The 22482-nt window shown below is 45.9% G+C and overlaps 1 protein-coding gene across 6 annotated transcripts in view; it reads right to left on the bottom strand.

Annotated features, from left to right (window-relative positions):
• The window catches only part of LOC143488830 (apoptosis-stimulating of p53 protein 1-like), a 36623-nt gene that overhangs the window by 11421 nt on the left and 2720 nt on the right, over positions 1-22482 (bottom strand). For 2 of the 6 annotated variants that reach the window (XM_076987761.1, XM_076987764.1), the window contains exons 1-5: positions 20712-20960; positions 16324-16471; positions 14484-14606; positions 13524-13585; positions 901-1002 (exon numbers count right to left, since the gene is read on the bottom strand). In XM_076987761.1, coding sequence (XP_076843876.1) covers positions 901-1002; positions 13524-13585; positions 14484-14606; positions 16324-16471; positions 20712-20843 — 567 coding nt within the window. In that variant the 5' untranslated portion in view covers positions 20844-20960. Of the gene's footprint in view, positions 1-900; positions 1003-7410; positions 7873-13523; positions 13586-14483; positions 14607-16323; positions 16472-20447; positions 20645-20711; positions 20961-22482 lie in introns of those variants that run through there. The other 4 variants (XM_076987765.1, XM_076987763.1, XM_076987762.1 and 1 more) reach the window with 4 other exon arrangements.

Raw genomic sequence — 22482 nt, 5'->3', positions numbered from 1 at the left:
CATATCTGTGACAGTCAACTATCACACACTGGCCGTGACTCCATATCAGTAATGACAGTGTCAGCTTGTAACACAGTGTCAACACAGCTGGATGAATGGGGTGATGTGAAGGGCAGGAAAACTCTGGTGAAGAGTCAGAACAAAAACATCTTCCTCACGTCCCACGATGTCTTGACCTGAGGAAGTAACTCCTCATCCGCATGACTGAGCTATAGGATATTATACAGACAGCAGCCCTGATTATGACGGGATCAGCTGGGGAATGAGTGTCCAATGCTGTATAGTATAGTATAGAGTATAGAGAGGCAGATGAGGGAGGAGGAGGGGGCGGGGCATGAGTGTGTGAGTATGGAGAGGTACGTAAGGGAGGAGGAGGGGGCGGGGCATGAGTGTGTGAGTATAGAGAGGCAGATGAGGGAGGAGGAGGGGGCGGGGCATGAGTGTGTGAGTATGGAGAGGTACGTGAGGCAGGAGAAGGGGGCGGGGCATGAGTGTGTGAGTATGGAGAGGTACGTGAGGGAGGAGGAGGGGGCGGGGCATGAGTGTGTGAGTATGGAGAGGTACGTGAGGGAGGAGAAGGGGGCGGGGCATGAGTGTGTGAGTATGGAGAGGTACGTGAGGGAGGGGAAGGGGGCGGGGCATGAGTGTGTGAGTATGGAGAGGTACGTGAGGGAGGAGAAGGGGGCGGGGCATGAGTGTGTGAGTATGGAGAGGTACGTGAGGGAGGAGAAGGGGGCGGGGCATGAGTGTGTGAGTATGGAGAGGTACGTGAGGGAGGGGAAGGGGGCGGGGCATGAGTGTGTGAGTATGGAGAGGTACGTGAGGGAGGGGAAGGGGGCGGGGCATGAGTGTGTGAGTATAGAGAGGTACGTGAGGGAGGGGAAGGGGGCGGAGCCTCACCTTAGCCACAAGCATCTGTTGCTGGGCTTCGATCTGCTGCTGTTGGCGCATGGCCATCTCCTGCAGCTCGGACAGCGTCAGATCAACACGAGGATTCCCTATCTACACACATCACGCGCACACACATACACACACACACACACACACACACACACACACACACACACACACACACACACACACACACACATACAGGATAAGAGCAAGACATTTGTTACCACAGAGTGTGATTTGCAAAAGCAAAACCCAGAACGCCCAAGCTGCAAAATACCGATCGTATCAGTTACAGCTTCCACTCCACCCGCCAACATCTGGATCCAATATCACTGTGGGATCGACTCACAGTGGAATATCCATCGATTTCAGGCACATACTTACACACGGAGTGTTCTCAACATACTTGAGAACTCATTACTAAGGAAAATCAAACTTCTCTTAAAAATGACAGGATGAAAAGAAAGGCCAGTCCCATGACTGTACGTGCCACATGATGCCACTTCACACTCGATGGCATGACTGACGTCCCTTTTCAGACCAATACCTCCCATTTCAAACTTGCAAACTCCTCCCAGCCTAGCTGGCCACCCGGCCGCCATCACGGCGACCCACGTGGCCCAAGAGAGCCCTGCCCTTTACACCAGAGACACTGTTGCTCCTCTCATCTGTCTCATCTTGTGCTTCCCCAGACCTGCAGTGCCTGAGTGAGAGGAAGCAGCTGCAACTTTCAGGGATGGCGTGAGCACCCCCACCCCCAACCCCTCACCCCCCTACAACACCCTACACCCCCACTTCCCCCATACCCCACCCTCCACCCCCCCCCTACACCACCCCCCCCTACACCACCCCCCACCCCCCTACACCACCCCCCACCCTCCACACACACCCCCCACCCCTCCACCCCCCTACACCACCCCCCTTCCTGGAGACAGGAAAGCAGTGTGGTCCTTCCACGTCCTGCTATTGTGCACATACAGCAACACACACGCTACATAAACACATAAACACTCGCGCACATTCAAACATATATACACTGCACAAAAGCCAAATTTGTTCATAGTATCCTTGGTCATTCAGTAGACCCACTGACCTGGGAGTGATGCATGCAGAGTCATGGGCTCGTCCTGCTAGCGCCTAGCACACAGAATGTGTCAGGACCGTACTGGAGAGACCCAGTTCAGCTGTGGAACACAGTCTCTCCCTCAGTAGTCTTAGCACTGCCGCAGTACTGTTTTATCTAGAAGATCGATCTGGAATCAGCAGTGTAAAGGGCGATGTTGACCATTAAGGTGCTTTGAAGAGGTGATCATCACTGCTGCATCTGAGATCCATCTCCATAACCAAGCTCCATATTTAAATTATATAATAAATTCTGAAATCCAACTCCTAGTAAAGCTTCACTAAATCAATATCTCTGCTGGTCAGTATTACCATAACCATGACTCTTACCATTACCATAATCATTACCATAACCATAACCAATTCTATTACCATTACCATTACAGTTGTGATCAAATTTATTCAACCCCCACTGAAATAAAGTGTTTTGGCCAGTTTGACATTGATTTTGATCATTTCAGTCATCTTATTTACAATTATATCAAAGAGGCACTTATAAATTAGACAAACATAACATAATATTTATGATGGAATAACCACAAATGTCTTTACTGTGCTCACATCATTATCAGTTTTATTCAACCCCCTAGTGACATTATTTTTTAGTACTTAGTACAACATCCTTTTCCAGTTATGACAGCTTTCAAGCGTGAAGCATAGCTTGACACAAGTGTCTTGCAGCGACCTATGGGTATCTTAGCCCATTCTTCATGGGCAAAAGCCTCCAGTTCAGTCACATTCTTAGGCTTGCGCACTGCAACTGCCTTCTTTAGGTCCCACCAGAGGTTCTCAATTGGATTTAAGTCTGGTGATTGCGATGGCCACTCTAGAATGTTCCAGCCTTTCATGTTCAACCATGCTCTAGTGGACTTGGATGTGTGCTTCGGATCATTGTTCTGTTGGAAGGTCCAACGTCTCCCAAGCCGCAGGTTTGTGACTGACTCCATCACATTTTCCTCCAAGATCTCCTGGTACTGAAGGGAATTCATGGTACCCTGCACACGTTGAAGCTTTCCTGTACCATTAGAAGCAAAACAGCCCCAAAGCATAATTGACCCCCCGCCATGCTTCACAGTAGGCAAGGTGTTCTTTTGTTCATAAGCCTGGTTCTTCCTTCTCCAAACATAGCGCTGGTCCATTGTCCCAAACAGTTCTAATTTAGTTTCATCTGACCACAGTACACTGTTCCAAAACCTTTGTGGCTTATCCACATGACTTTTGGCATACTGCAGTCGACTTTTCTTGTTCTTTGGAGTCAGCAAGGGGGTGCGTCTGGGTGTTCTGGCATGGAGGTCTTCGTTATGCAGTGCGCGCCTTATTGTCTGAGCTGAAACTTCAGTGCCCACATCTGACAGGTCTTTTTTCAGTTCCTTAGCAGTCACGTGGGGATTTTTCTCCACATTACGCTTCAGGTAGCGCACAGCAGTCGCGGTCAGGATCTTCTTTCTGCCACGACCAGGTAACGTTTCCACTGTGCCCTTTAACTTGAACTTGCGAATGATACTTCCGATAGTGTCTCTTGGAATATTTAACAACTTCGCAATCTTTTTATATCCATTGCCATTCTTGTGAAGAGCAATAACCTCTTCTCTTGTCTTCTGGGACCATTCTCTTGCCTTCACCATGCTTGGAAACACACCAGTAGATGTCTAGAAGGAGCTGAGTATCACAGTCCTTTTAAATCTGCCTAATTGGTGCTTATCATGCTTGATTGCTGCTCGTTGACATCCACAGATGTTTTCAATACCTGATGGAAAACACTGGAATGAACCTCTGTTCTTAGGAGTGGTAGTCGTAAAGGGGTTGAATAATTGTGTCAATGAAGAAATCACAAAAAGGCCATTTAATACTTTATGACAAAAAAAATTGATGCTATCTTAGTTGCATTTAGTTCTTTAACAAGTCCTTGTAAGATTTCATTATGAACACAATTACAAATGTGCACTGAATTCCATAAAACCCTTCGCAGCATTGGGGGTTGAATAAATTTGATCACAACTGTACCATAAGCATAACCATTTCCATAACCATAATGATTACCATTACTATAATGATTAGCATTACCATAACCATAACATTCACCATTTTAAGTTGCATCCATGAGGTCATAGAAGGCAAAATGATTTCTTCAGATCAAGGCTATGTATCACTGTTAGTGCTTCTTGATCTTAGTGCAGCTTTCGACACAATTGATCATAGGATCTTGCTAGAAAGGTTAGCTGGGTTGGAGTCTCAGGCACAGCCCTTTCATGGTTTTATTCTTACTTAACAAATCGCTATCAGTTTGTAGAGCTCAATAATATTCCATCCAAACGTACAAAAGTTAAATATGGGGTCCCGCAAGGCTCCCTTTTAGGACCACTATTATTTACATTATATATGCTACCATTGGGCACAGTTATAAACAAACATGGTGTCAATTTTCACTGCTATGCAGATGACACTCAACTTTACATATCAGCCAAACCTGATGACAAACTCAGTTTAAGAAAAATTGAGGCCTGTGTAAGAGATATTAAATGCTGGATGTCTCTAAACTTCCTCCAACTTAATGAGGACAAAACAGAAGTTCTCCTCCTGGGCCCTAAGGCCTCAAAACAGAAAATTCCAAATCTAATGCTTAATCTCGCAGACTACCCCATTACACCTGGCACAGTAGCCAAAAACCTAGGCGTCATACTCGACTCTGACCTATCATTTGATACATACATAGATAATACTACTAGGATAGCTTTTTTACATCTCCACAACATTGCTAAGTTAAAAAATGCATTATCACAGGATGATGCGGAAAAATTGGTGCACGACTTTGTTAGCTCCAGATTAGACTACTGTAACTCACTACTGTCAGGATGTTCAAATAGGAATTTAAATAAACTTCAAATAGTTCAAAATGCCGCAGCCAGAGTTCTGACCAGAACTAGAAAATTTCAGCATATCAGTCCAGTCCTATTAGCCCTGCATTGGCTCCCAGTTAAATTCCGTATTGACTTTAAAATTCTTTTATTAACTTATAAAGCATTGCACGGGCTTGCTCCTGAATACCTTCAGGAACTTATTTCCTATTATGAACCCCCACGTCAACTAAGATCACGGGGTGCTGGTCTTTTATTAGTTCCAAAAATTAACAAGGTAACAGCAGGGGGAAGAGCCTTTTCTTGTAAGGCCCCCCAGCTTTGGAATGATCTTCCTAAATGGGTCCGGGACTCTGACACAGTCACAATCTTTAAGTCTAGGTTGAAAACTCACTTATTTAGTTTAGCGTTTGATAATTAATATCCCCCCTGTCACGTTGAGGACCCCGGCCCCTCCCTTTTGGGCGTGTGTAAACATTGTCCACGTGCTTTGTCTGCGTCAGTGTATATTCGTGGTTGTGGTTATGTCGTGTGATTAATAAGTCTCACCTGTGAATCGTCTCGTGATCACGTGGGGCTAATGTGGTTTGTCTATTTAATGTGCGCTCGCGCAGTGTCCTGTGCTCGTCGTTGTCTAAGTCTACACGTTGTGTGTACCTATTTGTTATTCGTGCGCTGATTGCGCAATAATTGTAAAAATAAAAGTGACGCCTGTCAAGCCAAAGTACGGATTCTGTGTCTCGTCCGTCTGTCGCCGCCCAGCGTCACACCCCCTTAGATAAAGGTACAGATCCAGGGGTTCACAGGCGAAGGGTTTTATTGACTGGGGTGCTGGTGCTGTCATCCTGTCACTGCTCGTGGTCACTCAAGTTTGTTGATAGTGCAGTGGACGGATGCCATTGTCTCAGAATGCCCCCAAGCCTATGTTACCTTCTGGTTCTGCCTTTTTAGCTAGGCTGTAATAATTTAACTTAATGCCGGAGTTGCTGCCACACTCCAGAAATGTTTATAATTTCACCTGTCCTGTATATGTTGCCGTACAGCGCTAATTTTCCCTGTTTCATTTCTCCACATGGCTGCCCGCCTGCTTGAGGAATAATGAGATGAGGAGAGACAAGCAATCCATTCTGGGCCGGCCACCTCCTGCCTAACCGGATGCCTACACCATGATGGACATTATTACATCTTTTTCCTTTTCTTTCTCTTCTTTCTGTATAAATTGTTGTTGTTGTTATGGTGACCGGTGTCGGCCAGAGGAGGATGGGTTCCCCCCCGAGTCTTGGTTCCTCTCAAGGTTTCTTCCTCATGCAAAAAACTAGGGAGATTTTCCTTGCCACTGTCGCCCTTGGCTTGCTCACTGGGGGCTAGGACTCGGCACTTGTAAAGCTGCTTTGTGACAACAACTGTTGTAAAAAGCGCTATATAAATAAAATTTGATAAGCAGAAAGAACCCTGCCGAGGTACGAGATAAGCAGAAAGAACCCCGCTGAGGTACGAGATAAGTAGAAAGAACCCCGCTGGGGTACGAGGTAAGCAGAAAGAACCCCAATGAGGTACGAGATAAGCAGAAAGAACCCAGATGAGGTACGAGGTAAGCAGAAAGAACCCCGCTGAGGTACGAGATAAGTAGAAAGAACCCCGCTGGGGTACGAGGTAAGCAGAAAGAACCCCAATGAGGTACGAGATAAGCAGAAAGAACCCAGATGAGGTACGAGGTAAGCAGAAAGAACCCCGCTGAGGTACGAGGTAAACAGAGAGAACCCTGCTGATCTTCTCTCCCTCTCCACCTCCCACCCTCTCTCCTATCACTGAGGAATGATGTAATGACGTAGCATTCAGTTGTCATTAGTTACCATTTCAAATAGATTTTTCAAAGCTAATTTTGCTTTTGCTTTTCATATTTTTGTTCTTTCTTTTTAATATTCTTGGAGTTAACAGAATGTTCATTTAGCCATTAATTAGATAATACTCCATTAAAACTTTCATTTAAAAATATACAAAAAAAAACAGATAGATAGATAGATAGATAGATAGATAGATAGATAGATAGATAGATAGATAGATAGATAGATAGATAGATAGATAGATAGAGATAGATAGATTTTATTAAGTAATGCGTCATGACAGTTCTACTTAGCCCTGTACAGACTGCATCAGCACGTGGGTTTCAGCAGTAATGGCAATAATGATAATAATCATTACGATTACTTTTTTATAGCAATAATTAGCCTCAGAGGTGTTAGATGGAGACCTGTTAAGGCCACCGTACACGGGTGTGAGGAGCATCTCTGGACACATCAGTTATCCACTTCTCAACGCTATGGTCGGAGCTCTGGTCACCTCGTATTTTGCTGTCACAAGCGGCTAAAACATTTCACACATCTTATACAACTTAACCTGAACAGTAAAAGACCGAGGAAGAGTCAGACTGCAGTCTAAAGAGCCAGGCTCCGCTGAAGTACACCTAACGGAGTGGATATTGGAGCGACACATGCACCCTGTACACCGACACCACTGCGGGTTCGGTCCGTTATGTTACCTGGTGCGAGTCCCAGCTTATTCTGCATGATCGGACCTTAATTTTGCTGCATTGTCCTTCGGCTGTAAATTCCTGTACAGCTTCGACGTGATTCCACTCCATTTTTTGACTCTTAGTTGAGTTATTCCCTTAAAAACATCGTTTATGTGTTCTGTGTCCCTACTCGTCCGGAAGACGTGTGTGCGCCGCAGGCTGGACCGAACCGTCCGAGTCCAGCTGGTGTGTAGCCGCAGCCCAGAAGAGCGCATGAAGTCACCGTGACTCAGACTGTCATGTGTGCCCCATCACCTTCATTCAGAGTCCTCATTTCATTTAGTTCACATTTGTTCTAATGTTTAATTAGAAAAAACACACAGAGAATATATAGTACTGTCTTGCTCAAATAAGGATCCTGTAATGTAGTTTTCCTACTCTACTGCGTACGTTTTACCCCCCTCGGAACGGGTTTAAGCTCATATTTGACGTGCAAGCACTTTCTCCCTCTCTCCCTCTCTCCTCCTCCCTCTGTGTCTCTCTCTCTCCCTCGCGCCGGACTGCAGCCCCCCCGCGCGCTAAAGCACCTCTGCCCATTATGCCCATTCTGCAGCACGCGCAGCTGTCCCGCGCTTAGAGGTAGAGCGTAATCTCTCCGCATTCACGTCAGTCCCCACTCGGGATTACACTGTCCTTTCATGTCCATCAGTCGAGGGAAATAATACTCAAAAGTGCCACGCGGGCCTCAAGGCAAGCTTCTTCAACAAGTCACCAGTGATCCAGAGTCTCTAAAATAGGTCATACTGGTTTGGTCATCTGAGACACATAAAATGGGTCTAATGTCTGTGGGGGGTTTTAATACAAAATCCTGCATGATTTGACTTGCACATTAAATCCAGATCAACCTTACAGCGGATGTTCGAGCATTCTCATGAAACACAATGACAAATTGTTATGAAACCTAGAGCCCTATGAAGGCTGATAGGAGAGGTTCTGTCTGATGAGGTTCTGTCTGGTGAGGTTCTGTCTGATGAGGTTCTGTCTGGTGAGGTTCTGTAGGGAGAGGTGAGGTTCTGTCTGGTGAGGTTCTGTACAGTGAGGTTCTGTCTGGTCAGCTTCTGTAGGGAGAGGTGAGCTTCTGTCTGGTGAGGTTCTCTCTGGTTAGGTTCTGTCTAATTAGGTTCTGTCTGGTGAGGTTCTGTTTGATGAGGTTCTCTCTGGTTAGGTTCTGTCTGGTGAGGTTCTGTAGGGAGAGGTGAGGTTCTGTCTGGTAAGGTTCTGTCTTTGGCACTTTAACACATCAATACAGTTAATCACCTGGCAGATCTATGCGTCTGCTCCAACAGATCTGTCCATGCCTGGATAGGCCGGTCTGTGACAGGGGGAAGGATCGTTTATGCATCTGTAGGGTCAATCAGATCCCTGCCGATGCTGGTAGCACCCTGGCCTTGCTCTGTTTATGGCCACCATTAGTGACATCTTCCCCTCAAGGGACATCACTCATCCGTGGAACTCAACATGCCTTTGCACCACGGAGACCACCACTCATGCAGGAGCAGCACAAGTGTACAGCGTCCAGGCCGACAGGGTCCAGGCCGACAGGGTCCAGGCCGAGTGTCACACTGTGCTGCTTCCTCTGGGGAGCAGGAGAGGCTGTTTCCTGTTAGATAATGTCGGTTTGGACCATGAAACTGCAGCGTGTCTTCTCTCTACAAATCCTGTTGTGTTAATAGAAAACAAAACCTGTTCTTCAGATTGAGACAGAATCAAAGTGCGTTCCCTTTACATAGCAAATGATTTCATTTGGCTTATGTTTTATCTGGGGTTAGGGTTAAAACTATCCGTACCTAAACAGTTAAAAGAGTTAAAACACTGAACTAGTGCAGGAAAAACACTGAACTAGTGCAGGAGGCAGAACGAGTGTCAGGATGAGTGTCAGGACGAGTGTCAGGATGAGTGTCTGGTAAAACAGGACACAGGAGACTCATCTCAGTGGAGCACCAAGGTCAGTGATCCACTGGACTAACGCTACTGGACTATCGCTACAGGACTAAAACGTTACAGGACTAAAACGCTACAGGACTAACGCTACAGGACTATCGCTACAGGACTAAAACGTTACAGGACTAAAACGCTACAGGACTAACGCTACAGGACTATCGCTACAGGACTAAAACGTTACAGGACTAAAACGTTACAGGACAATCGCTAAAGGACTAACACTACAGGACTATGCTACAAGACTAATGTTACAGGACTATCGCTACAGGACTAAAACGTTACAGGACTAACGCTACAGGACTAACGCTACAGAACTTACGCTACAGGACTAAAACGTTACAGGACTAACGCTACAGGACTAACGCTACAGGACGAATGCTACACGACTAACACTACAGGACTAACACGTTACAGGACTATCGCTAAAGGACTAACGCTACAGGACTATCGCTACAAGACCAACTCTACAAGACTAACGCTACAAGACTAATGCTACAGGACTAACGCTACAGGACTAACACTACAGGACTATGCTACAGGACTAACGCTACAGGACTAACACTACAGGACTATGCTACAGGACTAACGCTACAGGACTAACACTACAGCTCTGACATCACCACATATGTAGCACCCTGTGCAAAGAAAGGTGGGCTAACCAAGAGGAATAGACGTCAGCGTTATTGGTCTGGACACATGACATATATCTGTCATGTCTGAAAATGACTGCAGGACACTGGTGAGAGCTGGTGAGATGGGCATGTTAATGTAGACATTCACTGCAACCTCTAATATATTTACACTGACCCTCATAAGGTGGGGATTAGGGAGCTGTGTCACCCAGCTAACAATGAGTCATGTTCCGGGATGCATGTTGCAACAGAACGCATGAAATGGTGCACCGCATAATCCTGTGGGCCAGTCAGCCTGCTAGGGGCATTCAGCCTGCTAGGGCCAGTCAGCCTGCTAGGGCCATTACAGGACCTGACACCACTCCAGCCCGCAGGCCCATCTGCTTATCCTCGTATTTCAAACGCAGTCTTATATGGAGTCACATAGAGCAGGATTACGATAATGTTAAAACATGTCATGATGCACGAAAGGAGGAGCCCGTCTGTAAGAACAGCTGCGTGCCGTGACACAGGGAGTGGAGCATGCTGGGATGTCTGAGTACCCAGATCACTGAGCCACAGCTTTAGCGGGAGAGCTGGGTGGAGTCCGGTGGCACGTTCCACAGCTGTTCCAGCCTTGCAATCTCACACTCCAGGAATGTAAAACAGGCTGCTGAGATCTAGGACCCAGAACATGGGCACTCCAGTGGGTCTGGTTACTAACCACGACCTCCTACAGGGCTGAAACGCCAGTCTGGGCCATGATGCTGACAGGAGAATGAAACAAAAGGAGAGAATAAGAGCAGAAAAGTGTGACTGTAAATGAGGACAGAGAGGGAGAGAGAGAGAGAAACAGATCCAGAGAGAGACTAAGTGGATACCCCAGAGATAAGAAACAAGCTTGTTCTAAAACAGAACCTGCAAGTGTTGTGTCTGTTCCCACTTGTTAAGAAAACAATTATTATTATTATTTTAAGAATTCTTATTTTTATATGATATTATGTAAAAGTATATTATATAGTGAAATGGTTTCTCTTTCTAAAAACCTGCAATTAGCATCTGAAAAAACAAAAAAACAACATCAGGAATCTCCAACCTTGATGTTGGAGGTTCCAGTAACTGCTCTGAATGCCAATGTAATGACATTACACTGCAGTTAAACACCCAGATAGTGTAATGAACCAACACTGAATCAGTTAACAGCAGGAGTAATTACACTGCAATTAAACACCCAGATAGTGTAATGAACCAACACTGAATCAGTTAACAGCAGGAGTAATTAATCAAGCTCTAGTTAGGGTTCAATCTAAACACCCTGGAACCACTCCACCTCTTATCACATATTGTGTTAAATTATATAAGACATTATTATAAACAGGTAAGAAGAAGACATGAAATCTAAGGTTATTTTAGAGGAAAGGATGTGTGCACAAAAGCAGGAATTTTTCACCACATTTTCTTTACAGTTCTCCAGTCACCTTTGTTTCTGACGTGTTAAGTATGTGGTGTTATCTAGAAGGTGAAGAGAGCTGCATTTGTGATGGAGAAACGTTTGAAATGCTGGAGGCAGTAGCTTCAACTCTCTCCCAGCAGAGATCAGTGATCAACTCTCTCCCAGCAGAGATCGGCGATCAACTCTCTCCCAGCAGAGATCGGCGATCAACTCTCCCCCAGCAGATATCGGCGATCAACTCTCCCCCAGCAGATATCGGCGATCAACTCTCCCCCAGCAGAGATCGGCGATCAACTCTCTCCCAGCAGAGATCGGCGATCAACTCTCTCCCAGCAGAGATCAGGGATCAACTCTCTCCCAGCAGAGATCAGGGATCAACTCTCTCCCAGCAGAGATCGGCGATCAACTCTCTCCCAGCAGAGATCGGCGATCAACTCTCTCCCAGCAGAGATCGGCGATCAACTCTGTCCCAGCAGAGATCAGTGATCAACTCTGTCCCAGCAGAAATCAGTGATCAACTCTGTCCCAGCAGAAATCAGTGATCAACTCTGTCCCAGCAGAAATCAGTGATCAACTCTCCCCCAGCAGATATCGGCGATCAACTCTCCCCCAGCAGATATCGGCGATCAACTCTCTCCCAGCAGAGATCGGCGATCAACTCTCTCCCAGCAGAGATCAGCGATCAACTCTGTTCCAGCAGAAATCAGTGATCAACTCTCTCCCTTCAGAGATCAGTGATCAACTCTATCCCAGCAGAGATCAGTGATCAACTCTATCCCAGCAGAGATCAGTGATCAACTCTATCCCAGCAGAGATCAGTGATCAACTCTGTCCCAGCAGATATCGGCGATCAACTCTGTCCCAGCAGATATCGGCGATCAACTCTCCCCCAGCAGAGATCGGCGATCAACTCTATCCCATCGGAGATCGGCGATCAACTCTCTCCCAGCAGAGATCGGCGATCAACTCTCTCCCAGCAGAGATCAGGGATCAACTCTCTCCCAGCAGAGATCAGTGATCAACTCTGTCCCAGCAGAAATCAGTGATCAACTCTCTCCCTTCAGAGATCAGTGATCAACTCTATCCCAGCAGAAATCAGTGATCAACTCTCTCCCAGCAGAGATCAGTGATCAACTCCATCCCAGCAGAGATCAGTGATCAACTCCATCCCATCAGAGATCAGTGATCAACTCTATCCCATCAGAGATCAGTGATCAACTCTATCCCAACTGAAATCAGAGATCAACTCTATCCCAACTGAAATCAGAGATCAACTCTTTCATCAGAGATCGGTGATCAACTCTCCCCCAGCAGATATCGGCGATCAACTCTCCCCCAGCAGATATCGGCGATCAACTCTCCCCCAGCAGATATCGGCGATCAACTCTCTCCCAGCAGAGATCAGTGATCAACTCTCTCCCAGCAGAGATCAGTGATCAACTCTGTCCCAGCAGAAATCAGTGATCAACTCTGTCCCAGCAGAAATCAGTGATCAACTCTATCCCAGCAGAAATCAGTGATCAACTCTATCCCAGCAGAAATCAGTGATCAACTCTCTCCCAGCAGAGATCAGTGATCAACTCCATCCCAGCAGAGATCAGTGATCAACTCCATCCCAGCAGAGATCAGTGATCAACTCCATCCCAGCAGAGATCAGTGATCAACTCTCTCCCAGCAGAGATCAGTGATCAACTCTCTCCCAGCAGAGATCAGTGATCAACTCTCTCCCAGCAGAGATCAGTGATTACCTCTTTCCCATCAGAGATCAGTGATCACCTCTCTCAGCAGAGAGATTAGCAATCAATCCAGTCACTAAGCCACACAAATACAATCAGTTGCAAAATACAAAAAATACATAACCATTCACCCAATTACAAAGGCATGCATACACATACACACACACACACACACACACACACACACACACACACACGGAAGTCAGAAATGTACCTGCTATTTAAAATTCTTTACTGGCCCTAACCCAGTTTGCATCTAGACCGAGTGCCCCACCCGTCCCGTGGAGCACTACTAACGCTAACGCAACTGCATGCTGATGTGAGTCTGGCTCAACATACCACATCCTGGCAGGGCTGGTCCACCGTCCCTCTGCCCGTCCTGCAGTCTGACGGCTGTCCACCTGCAGGTGAGAAGATTACATCATCCTCTGCACTTCCAAAGCTCAGCACACAGCGCCTCTGAACTCTCAGCACTTCTGATTTCATGAAGGCCAAAGGTCATGTGCAGTAGAAACATCCAAAACAAGGTAGTCAAAACTGCCAACACCGCCTCCTGTGCCTCAACGCACAGCGGCCCGGACGAGTGGCAGGGGTCTGATCTCTGATGAATTTGTCTGATCAAACAGCATCAGGCCTCATTCCCATTCCGCGTTCACCAGCAGAGAGCATCTGATTACGAGCCACTGGCCATTTGTTTTGAACAAGGTTTGTGCCCACCCTGACTCTGCTGTCTATAAGTAGGCCTAGGATTAATTCCCTAAATGCAGGGTTGCATCACACCATGTAATCCTGTCAGAGGTTGTGCCAATAGTAGGACGTCTGATCTGGGAAGACCTAGAATGACTTTCAGACACAGGTGACACCTAAAGAGAAAATGATTTTGCAGAGCGCAGCAGTCAAGCGCCTCCCCAAACACAAGCTGAACTGCGTCCTCCTCTGTAGAAACAGAGGCTGCACGTACACACACACACACACACACACACACACACACACATGCGTGCTCAGACAGCTCAGTTGTGAGGAGCCCAATTACTCACAAAGGTGATTAGTTATGTAATGTCTTGACCCAGTCAGCCTGAAACTTCTGTCACCCACATACATTTATTATGGAATATAGAACCTCTGTGTGATGAAAGTGGAATCTAAACAGAAAGAGAGCCGGCTTTGGAAAAGTGACAGAGAGAAGAAGAGATACAGCCGGTCATGCGTCTGGATATTCAGAAACCAGAAGGTTTTATTCCTGCCGGGGTGTAAGGGCTGCGTGTAGCGCGGGCGTGGTGGGTGTGAGGGCCGCCTCACCCTGCTCCGTGGGGCTCTCGGCGTGCGGCTCCTCGTGACGCAGGTAGAACTTCACCTCCTGCCTCCGCTGGCCCCATTTCTGCATGTGCTCCAACATCAGGTGATCCAAGGGGATCGCTCTCTCTGCAAGAAAGTGATCCACACAACCGCCTCAGGCAACTCGCATGAAACATCAACCTACTTTTAATCTTGTACCAAGATAACCCACCCTCCTTCTGTTGAGGAAACTATATGCCTAACAAGAAAAAAAACTGAACTAAATATTCATGCAGTGTCCTCAGTGAGTGTTAAGATTTTAAAAAGGAGTGTGTTTTTAATAGATGGCTGTAGATGTGTGAGATCTGGGGCAAGTGCACTGTGACACATCACTGCTCTGCGCTGTTGGACTGAAGGTACGTTCCTCCTTCCTGAAGACCAAGCTGTGCAATCACAGGCACGACTCTACAGAACCGACATGCCATAGAATATTTCTATTTTATTTTATTTATATTTCTACATTTTATGACTGCAATTACCCAAGTAATAAAGAGTGACACTAGACCCATTTTATCTGGGCACGTTCTCCACTAAAATTCAGATTCTCTGTTCACTATATAGAGCTGTAGAAACCAAACTACGCTAGAATTTAACCGCCAAAATTAGCTACTTATGATGGCAAAGATATGAGTTATGTTAGTAAAATGGGGCACTGCTAACCAGATAAGAAGATATGGTTTAGGTTTGGCTTAGGAGGTTTAGGACACGTTATTGTGATTCCCATCATGTGGTACGTGAGTGGGAGTGAAACTATGTACTCAAGGTCCCAACCACCCCCGTCTTATTTTAGAAAACCATAAATAGAATAAAATAAAATAATAAAATAAATAAATTTATGATGAAAAAACAGAATCACATAACTTACATGTATTTTTATAACAAAGGAATAATTTCACATGTGCATGCGTGTTAGTATTGTTACAATGAAATATATATTATTACACACAAACTAAATGACTTTTTCTCATGAGAGAATGGAACAGGAACGAGAAGAGAATTAACAGAGAGAGACAGCAGACCAAGGACAAACAGAAGCTTTAAGAGAATAAAACAGAAGGGAAAGAACAGGGAGGAGGAGCCATATTTATAACTCCGCCTCTGCCACTGAGTGACAGACAGAGGGGTTGGGCTGTAGCCTGTTAATTCTGTCCCAGTACAGCAGGTAGTCTAGCAACACTTCTAGCAATATGTTAAAATACATTGGGGAGCCTTTAACATAATTAAAAACCCTCTGTTTTTTCGCCACAATTATTTACTTTTATTGATTATTATGCTAATACTATAATACTGCAGTATCAGACAATGTATTGTGCGGTCCTACAGTCCTGATTGGGCCGATTGTGAATCCTGTGATCGTGAGTTGATTGGGAGAAATAACAGGCCTCCAGGGGCTATAAAAACACACCCTTGGTATCCTGACCCACTTACTACTCCCCACTGTGCAGGAGGACGCACTCGGATAAGGACCCCATTGTAATGCGGTAGACAGTGCGGGTGCTCTGGGGGAGCTCACCCATGAACGTCTCTATTCAGAGCTATTAGCAGTGCAACCCAAGCTGTGCACTTCCAACCGCTTGCATTACTAGACACCACAACCAGGGATGACATCTTGTTCCATCTTGTTCAAGGAAACTGAATCTCCCTGATACTTATGCTAACATCTAGTGATAGGATCTAGTTTGACGTTCTACTGTCTTGGCTTACGAAGGGCTCCAATCAGATGTTGCAGACTGGGGGGATCGCACCATGCTAACCAATGGGAACAGTCAAGTGTATGTACAGGAAGTGATGCTTGGGTTCCTACCGTTACCCCGCCAGACTTCCACAATGTAGCAGCCGCTCTCCCCGGGCTCCCTGCACAACTCCACCACGTCCTTACACAGCGTCTCTGGAGTGATGGGCACCTCGGTCAGCACCTGCTCATTGGCGCTTAGGAACACTGGTATGATCATCTAGTAGAAGGAAAGAATGAATGAGTTATCGCAATGGCTCACAAAGCCCAGGTGCTTCTCAGCTTCCGGGTCGTGTGTTTTGTGATCTTGCATTCCATGCTGCCATCAAGAACACCCTGGATCTCATGGTGGAATTAAGTGGATTGGCTCCTAGTGGTTTCACAAACCACTCAAAGTAATTCTCATGTTGCCACATTACAGCAACTGGTTGAAGACAGTGAGTCTCACATTTGTGAGACTGAAACTGTTCAGATTCCCCAGAATTCATTGCATTGAATTAATTGCATTGACATTGACATGCATTGACATTGCATTGACAGTACCTATCAAAGAGACAAGCTACCTTACAGTTTTTCTCAGTCAATTTGGTACATTTCTCGCATCATGGTTTACATTGGCATCACAACAAGTGCATTTATCAATGCAAACAGCAAAACTCAATGAAATACCTACAAAAGCACATACTTCACTCAAAATTCTTTGTTTTTGCCCCAAAAGCAAATATTTATGTCAGTCAGTTTGTCAGTGCCATCAGAATATCTAGTCTGTGTGCCATCGCCTATTAACAAGGCAGACAGAAAACTTAATCATGTTGTCAGTGCAACTTTAAATCACAGTCAGTGCAGACTGTAAGTATATACTGATGGAAACTAGCTAAGCTTTTGATTTGAAGAATGCTGCACATTCTGTGGTATATCCAATACATGTTACACACATACAAACATACACAGAACACAAAGTTACACATCACTGTATGTGGGAGATTGATAGAACGAATTTGGACTGGAATAAAATTTGTACAGCAATATTGTTCGCACTACAATTTGTTGACAAAAACAAATCTGATTGAAATTCAGAAAAGACAGACAACTGACAGCAAAAAAACAGCAAAATTAGAAAAACAGCAAAATTAGAAACTTATTCTACACATTCAAAACAACCTGAGCAGATACAGCCTCCTCTTGTTGATGTGTGAAAATGAAACCTCTGCCCCCCCCATGACCTAATCCTGATATCCTATATGGTACACTGTAAGACTGCAAAAATACAAAACAAAAAATTAAATACAGTAACATGTCAGAATTTATGTCAATGTGCAGCATTACAGCAGAGAGCACATTTCTGAATTACAGTACATACATGTTTTCTCTATGAAATGTTTGAATGACTAAAGACACAGTTGTTTTTCCAATATTCAGCTGCACCCAGCGACCAGCTTCAGCCATTGTGAGACCATGACTTACATGTTGCCCTTATTTCACTGTTTTGTCCCCTCAGCCTTACACCACATAGTCTTACCCCTCTACACCACACAGTCTTACCCCTCTACACCACACAGTCTTACCCCTCCACACCACACAGTCTTACATCTCTACACCACACAATCTTAATCCTCTACACCACACAGTCTTACCCTCTACACCACACAGTCTTAACCCTCTACACCACACAGTCTTAACCCTCTACACCACACAGTCTTAACCCTCTACACCACACAGTCTTATCCCTCTACACCACACAGTCTTACATCTCTACACCACACAATCTTACTCCTCTACACCACATAGTCTTACCCCTCTACACCACACAGTCCTACCCCTCTCTACACCACACAGTCCTACCCCTCTCTACACCACACAGTCTTACCCCTCTACACCACACAGTCTTACCCCTCTACACCACACAGTCTTACCCCTCTACACCACACAGTCTTACCCCTCTACACCACAGTCTTACATCTCTACACCACACAGTCTTACATCTCTACACCACACAGTCTTACTCCTCTACACCACACAGTCTTACCCCTATACACCACACAGTCTTACCCCTCTACACCACACAGTCTTACCCCTCTACACCACAGTCTTACTCCTCTACACCACACAGTCTTACCCCTCTACACCACAGTCTTACCCCTCTACACCACACAGTCTTACCCCTCTACACCACAGTCTTACCCTTCTACTCCACACAGCCTTACCCCTCTACACCACACAGTCTTACCCCTCTACACCACACAGTCATACTCCTCTACACCACACAGTCTTACCCCTCTACACCACACAGTCTTACATCTCTACACCACACAGTCTTACTCCTCTACACCACACAGTCTTACCCCTATACACCACACAGTCTTACCCCTCTACACCACACAGTCTTAACCCTCTACACCACAGTCTTACCCCTCTACACCACAGTCTTACCCCTCTACACCACACAGTCTTACCCCTCTACACCAGTCTTACCCCTCTACACCACAGTCTTACTCCTCTACACCACACAGTCTTACTCCTCTACACCACACAGTCTTACCCCTCTACACCACACAGTCCTACCCCTCTCTACACCACACAGTCTTACCCCTCTACACCACACAGTCTTACCCCTCTAAACCACACAGTCTTACCCCTCTACACCACACAGTCTTACCCCTCTACACCACACAGTCTTACCCCTCTACACCACAGTCTTACCCCTCTACACCACACAGTCTTACCCCTCTACACCACACAGTCTTACCCCTCTACACCACACAGTCTTACTCCTCTTCTTGACTGTTCATCCTGTACATGGCCTTGTTATTCCATTATGAGACTTTGTGATACTGCAGTGTTTAGCGTCTATAAATGTTTGCCAATTACAGTAAAGGTTCACCTCTGACCTATGGTTGAGACCATTGGTTGATCTAAACCTTCACAAATTCTCTTTCTTACTGTAACTGAATGTTCACCTGCGAATAATTTAATCAAGTTAGGATAAAATTACCAAAATGTAACAAATGTAGTGCAGACACCACCAAAATAAGGCAATAATGTTTCTTTTGTGTTCTAATGTTTTCCAGTGTCCACACTATACCAAGACAAACATCTCAACATGTTTCAGGGTGAAGACAAAGCACATGTCTGAGATTAAACCGCCCAAATTTAAGATTTAAGGCATCATGAACAGCTCCAGCTGTGCCACTCTTGGATCCATAATCTTTCATTTATTCAGAGGTTATATAACTCCTCCATCTGAGCGAACTTCACTATGGTGGCATCTCACAAACAAGCTTTACACCCACAGCTGAAGAGCTAAACTCGTGCCAGAATGTAACAAGGAGCAAGAAAACCTGACAGCTCAGCTAACAAACTTAAAGACACCATGCAGAAAAATTTCAAGGTTTAGGAAAATGTGTTCCACTTTTGGAAAAGCTCTGTGGCTGGAAATCTTGCCTTCAGGAAGGCAGTGTGTGTGTTAGAACAGCAGTCGTTGTAAGAGCGTAAACACATTCCCCTGTCCCTAGCTCATCACTTTAGTGAAAAGCTTCACCACTTATTCCCATAAATAAGCCCAAATCCAATCCCCTCCTGGAACAGGAATGAAGACGCTTTTCCAACATGTAAAGTTATCGCTCTGGACATGCAGGTCCTGAATGAAGGGAGCCATCCCATAAGGGTTGGATTACAGGTCCAAGCTATAATAATCTGGTTAGAAGGGATGTAAACGTGTGTGTGTGTGTGTGTGTGTGTGTGGCCAAGAAGCAGCAACACAACCCATAACACTGCCCAGAGTTCGGCTGACACAGGGAGGTTTCAAATAGAAACAGCTAATAAACAAATGAAGGAATGAATGAAGGAAAGAATAGAAGGAACAGAAGGAATGAAGGAAAGAATGAGTGAATGAGTGAATGAATGTAGGAATCCTACCAAAGCATTGGGACAGCATACTCATAAAACTGTATCCAAAGCCTTTAAACAGCACAGCGGTTCTGAAGACTCTAATAAATAAAAGTTCCTTCTGGCTTTTTCTCATCAATGTCTTATGTGGTATCAATTATCTGACCAAGTCATGTGCACATACAAAAGAAAAAACATGCATGATGCCCAATTTAAATATCTCAACACAGCCTTTTGAAGCATGCAAGCTATTAACTTTCATCACCGTCAAAGTCAAACTTTAAAATGTTAAAACAAATCAAACAGCTTACCAAACAACTTATTCTTCATTTATGCGACTGTTCTCCCGTAAATAACCTTCGCAAAAAATCCCAGACGTTTTACAAATGCCCTTCCAATTGACTTTAGCACCACCTACCTCAAACACAGGGTTCACATGGGGTCAAATTCTCTACAATCCCCTCTCCCAAAAAACTTCCTCTCACTGGTGTCAAACTGGCTATTTTAAGCCTCACACCAGTGCCCTAACCCTAGACATATCCTCCCTTCAGCCCAGGAGAAGTGGACCCCTTCACCTTAGTGATCGGGGCCGTTGGCTTGGTTCTCCCGTCCGGCCTCCCCGGGGTCCGAGCCGTCTTCCTCAGCCAGGCTCCGGCCCTGGACATGCTGACCAGGCTGCGGATCACCATCCTCACCAGGCGCTTCATGGAGCCCGGGCTGGGAGGCGGGTCGGAGGAGGCGGCCGCTAGCGCCCAGTGTTACTGTGGCTCTCTGCCCACCGTCACCCTGAGCACGGCAGCCTGTCTGCCTGAGAGTGTGTGAGTGTAGGCACAGGAGGGAGGGAGTAAGGGAGGGAGGGAGAGAGGGAGGGAGAGAGAGAGAGGGAGAGAGTGCTTGGGGAAAGGGGGCAGGGGGTGGTCAGGGCACGTGTTTGTGTTGGGGTTGGGGGGGGGGTTAAGGTATGTAAGGGAAACTGGCATCACAAGCCTCCTCACTAGTGATATTCTCCAGAGCTAACAGAAGTGCTAATAACAGATAAGAGGTGCCTGCTGACACTAAACAGGACCTTCACTGATAAACAGGCACTTCACTGATAAACAGACACATCAAGCCGGCTGCACACACAGCTGATATCAGATCCACCGATGAGCTCTGACCTCTCACAGCCTGACCTCTCACTGCCTGACCTCTCACTGCCAGGGAAAAACACAACACTTAATCCACCGATCGTGCGAGTGGGTCAAGTTAACTGCATTTGTCCCACCGTAGGTGTCTGCTGAGAAAACGGCATGTGCAAAAAAATGGGGATCTCCCCGTTACCCAGTTTCTCTCGTCCTTCTCTGGGAGTCGGCGCTGCTCAGACTGCTCGGCGCGGTGAGGTTTGACTCCAAGGCGGAGACAGACGGGTGCCAGAATGCAATGTCCTGTCAGTAATAAATCTGGAAACGTGGGCAGCCTTCGCACCATGTCTCTTGAGCTCTGACTGGCAGCAGCTCTTACTAAAAACCGCCGAACAATAAATACTGAAATGAAATTTTAGAACACAAATTAATTTGCAAAAGAGCCACAGAAGGTTTTATTGGCACGTATCATGCAGCATCAGACCACAGGGATGAAATCAGACACCAAGTTTCATTCTTGCATCAGATCCCCTTGAAGGAAGGTGCTGTGCTTTGGGGTGTGTGCTCCCATAATGCACCGCAGAACTGGGTTCATTGTGAGCGCACCCTGATTTACTGCCTTGTCTTTCTGCATAGAACTGTCAATAGGGTGCCCATAGCAACAGACAGCACCACGCAAACACGTGTTTCCCCCTCCACCACTGCACTGATGTGTTGGGGCTGGCGTAGGTTAGGTGTGCTACGCAGCAGTAACAGTGTCCTCCATCTTCAGAGGTCTTAATGTGTGTGACAGTCTCTCTTTCTGCAGGCTGACACCTCAGAGCAGCAGGGCAAACAAAGGCAGAGTGAGTCTGAATTTCAGCCATTTTGGTAGTTTGAGTCTGGCAGCCCAGAAGGGTGTATGAGTTAATTTCCTGAAGATTTTAGTGTTTAATAAATCCTCCCAGTAAATGATTCATTGTTTTAAGTATGAAGACATGAGTAAAGAATGACAAAACAGATTTTAAAAGTTAGATGTTTGGTTTGTTTTTTTTTCTCTTGAGTAAATGCATAAATTTGCTATTTGAGAAAGAATCAAACGGAAATGTCGGAGGTCTTCTCAATGCAGGCTTAGAGGCAGGGCCAGGGTGTAGAAACCAGAGAGAGAGCAGAGAGAGAGCAGAGAGAGAGAGAGAGAGAGAGAAAGAGAGAGAGAGAAGAGAGAGAGAGGAGAGAGACCAGAGAG

The sequence above is a fragment of the Brachyhypopomus gauderio genome, unplaced genomic scaffold, assembly GCF_052324685.1.
Source record: "Brachyhypopomus gauderio isolate BG-103 unplaced genomic scaffold, BGAUD_0.2 sc56, whole genome shotgun sequence".
In the NCBI taxonomy this organism is placed as follows: Eukaryota; Metazoa; Chordata; class Actinopteri; order Gymnotiformes; family Hypopomidae; genus Brachyhypopomus; species Brachyhypopomus gauderio.
The sequence above is the reverse complement of the archived record's forward strand: the minus strand, read 5'-3'. Positions and strand labels throughout refer to the sequence as shown.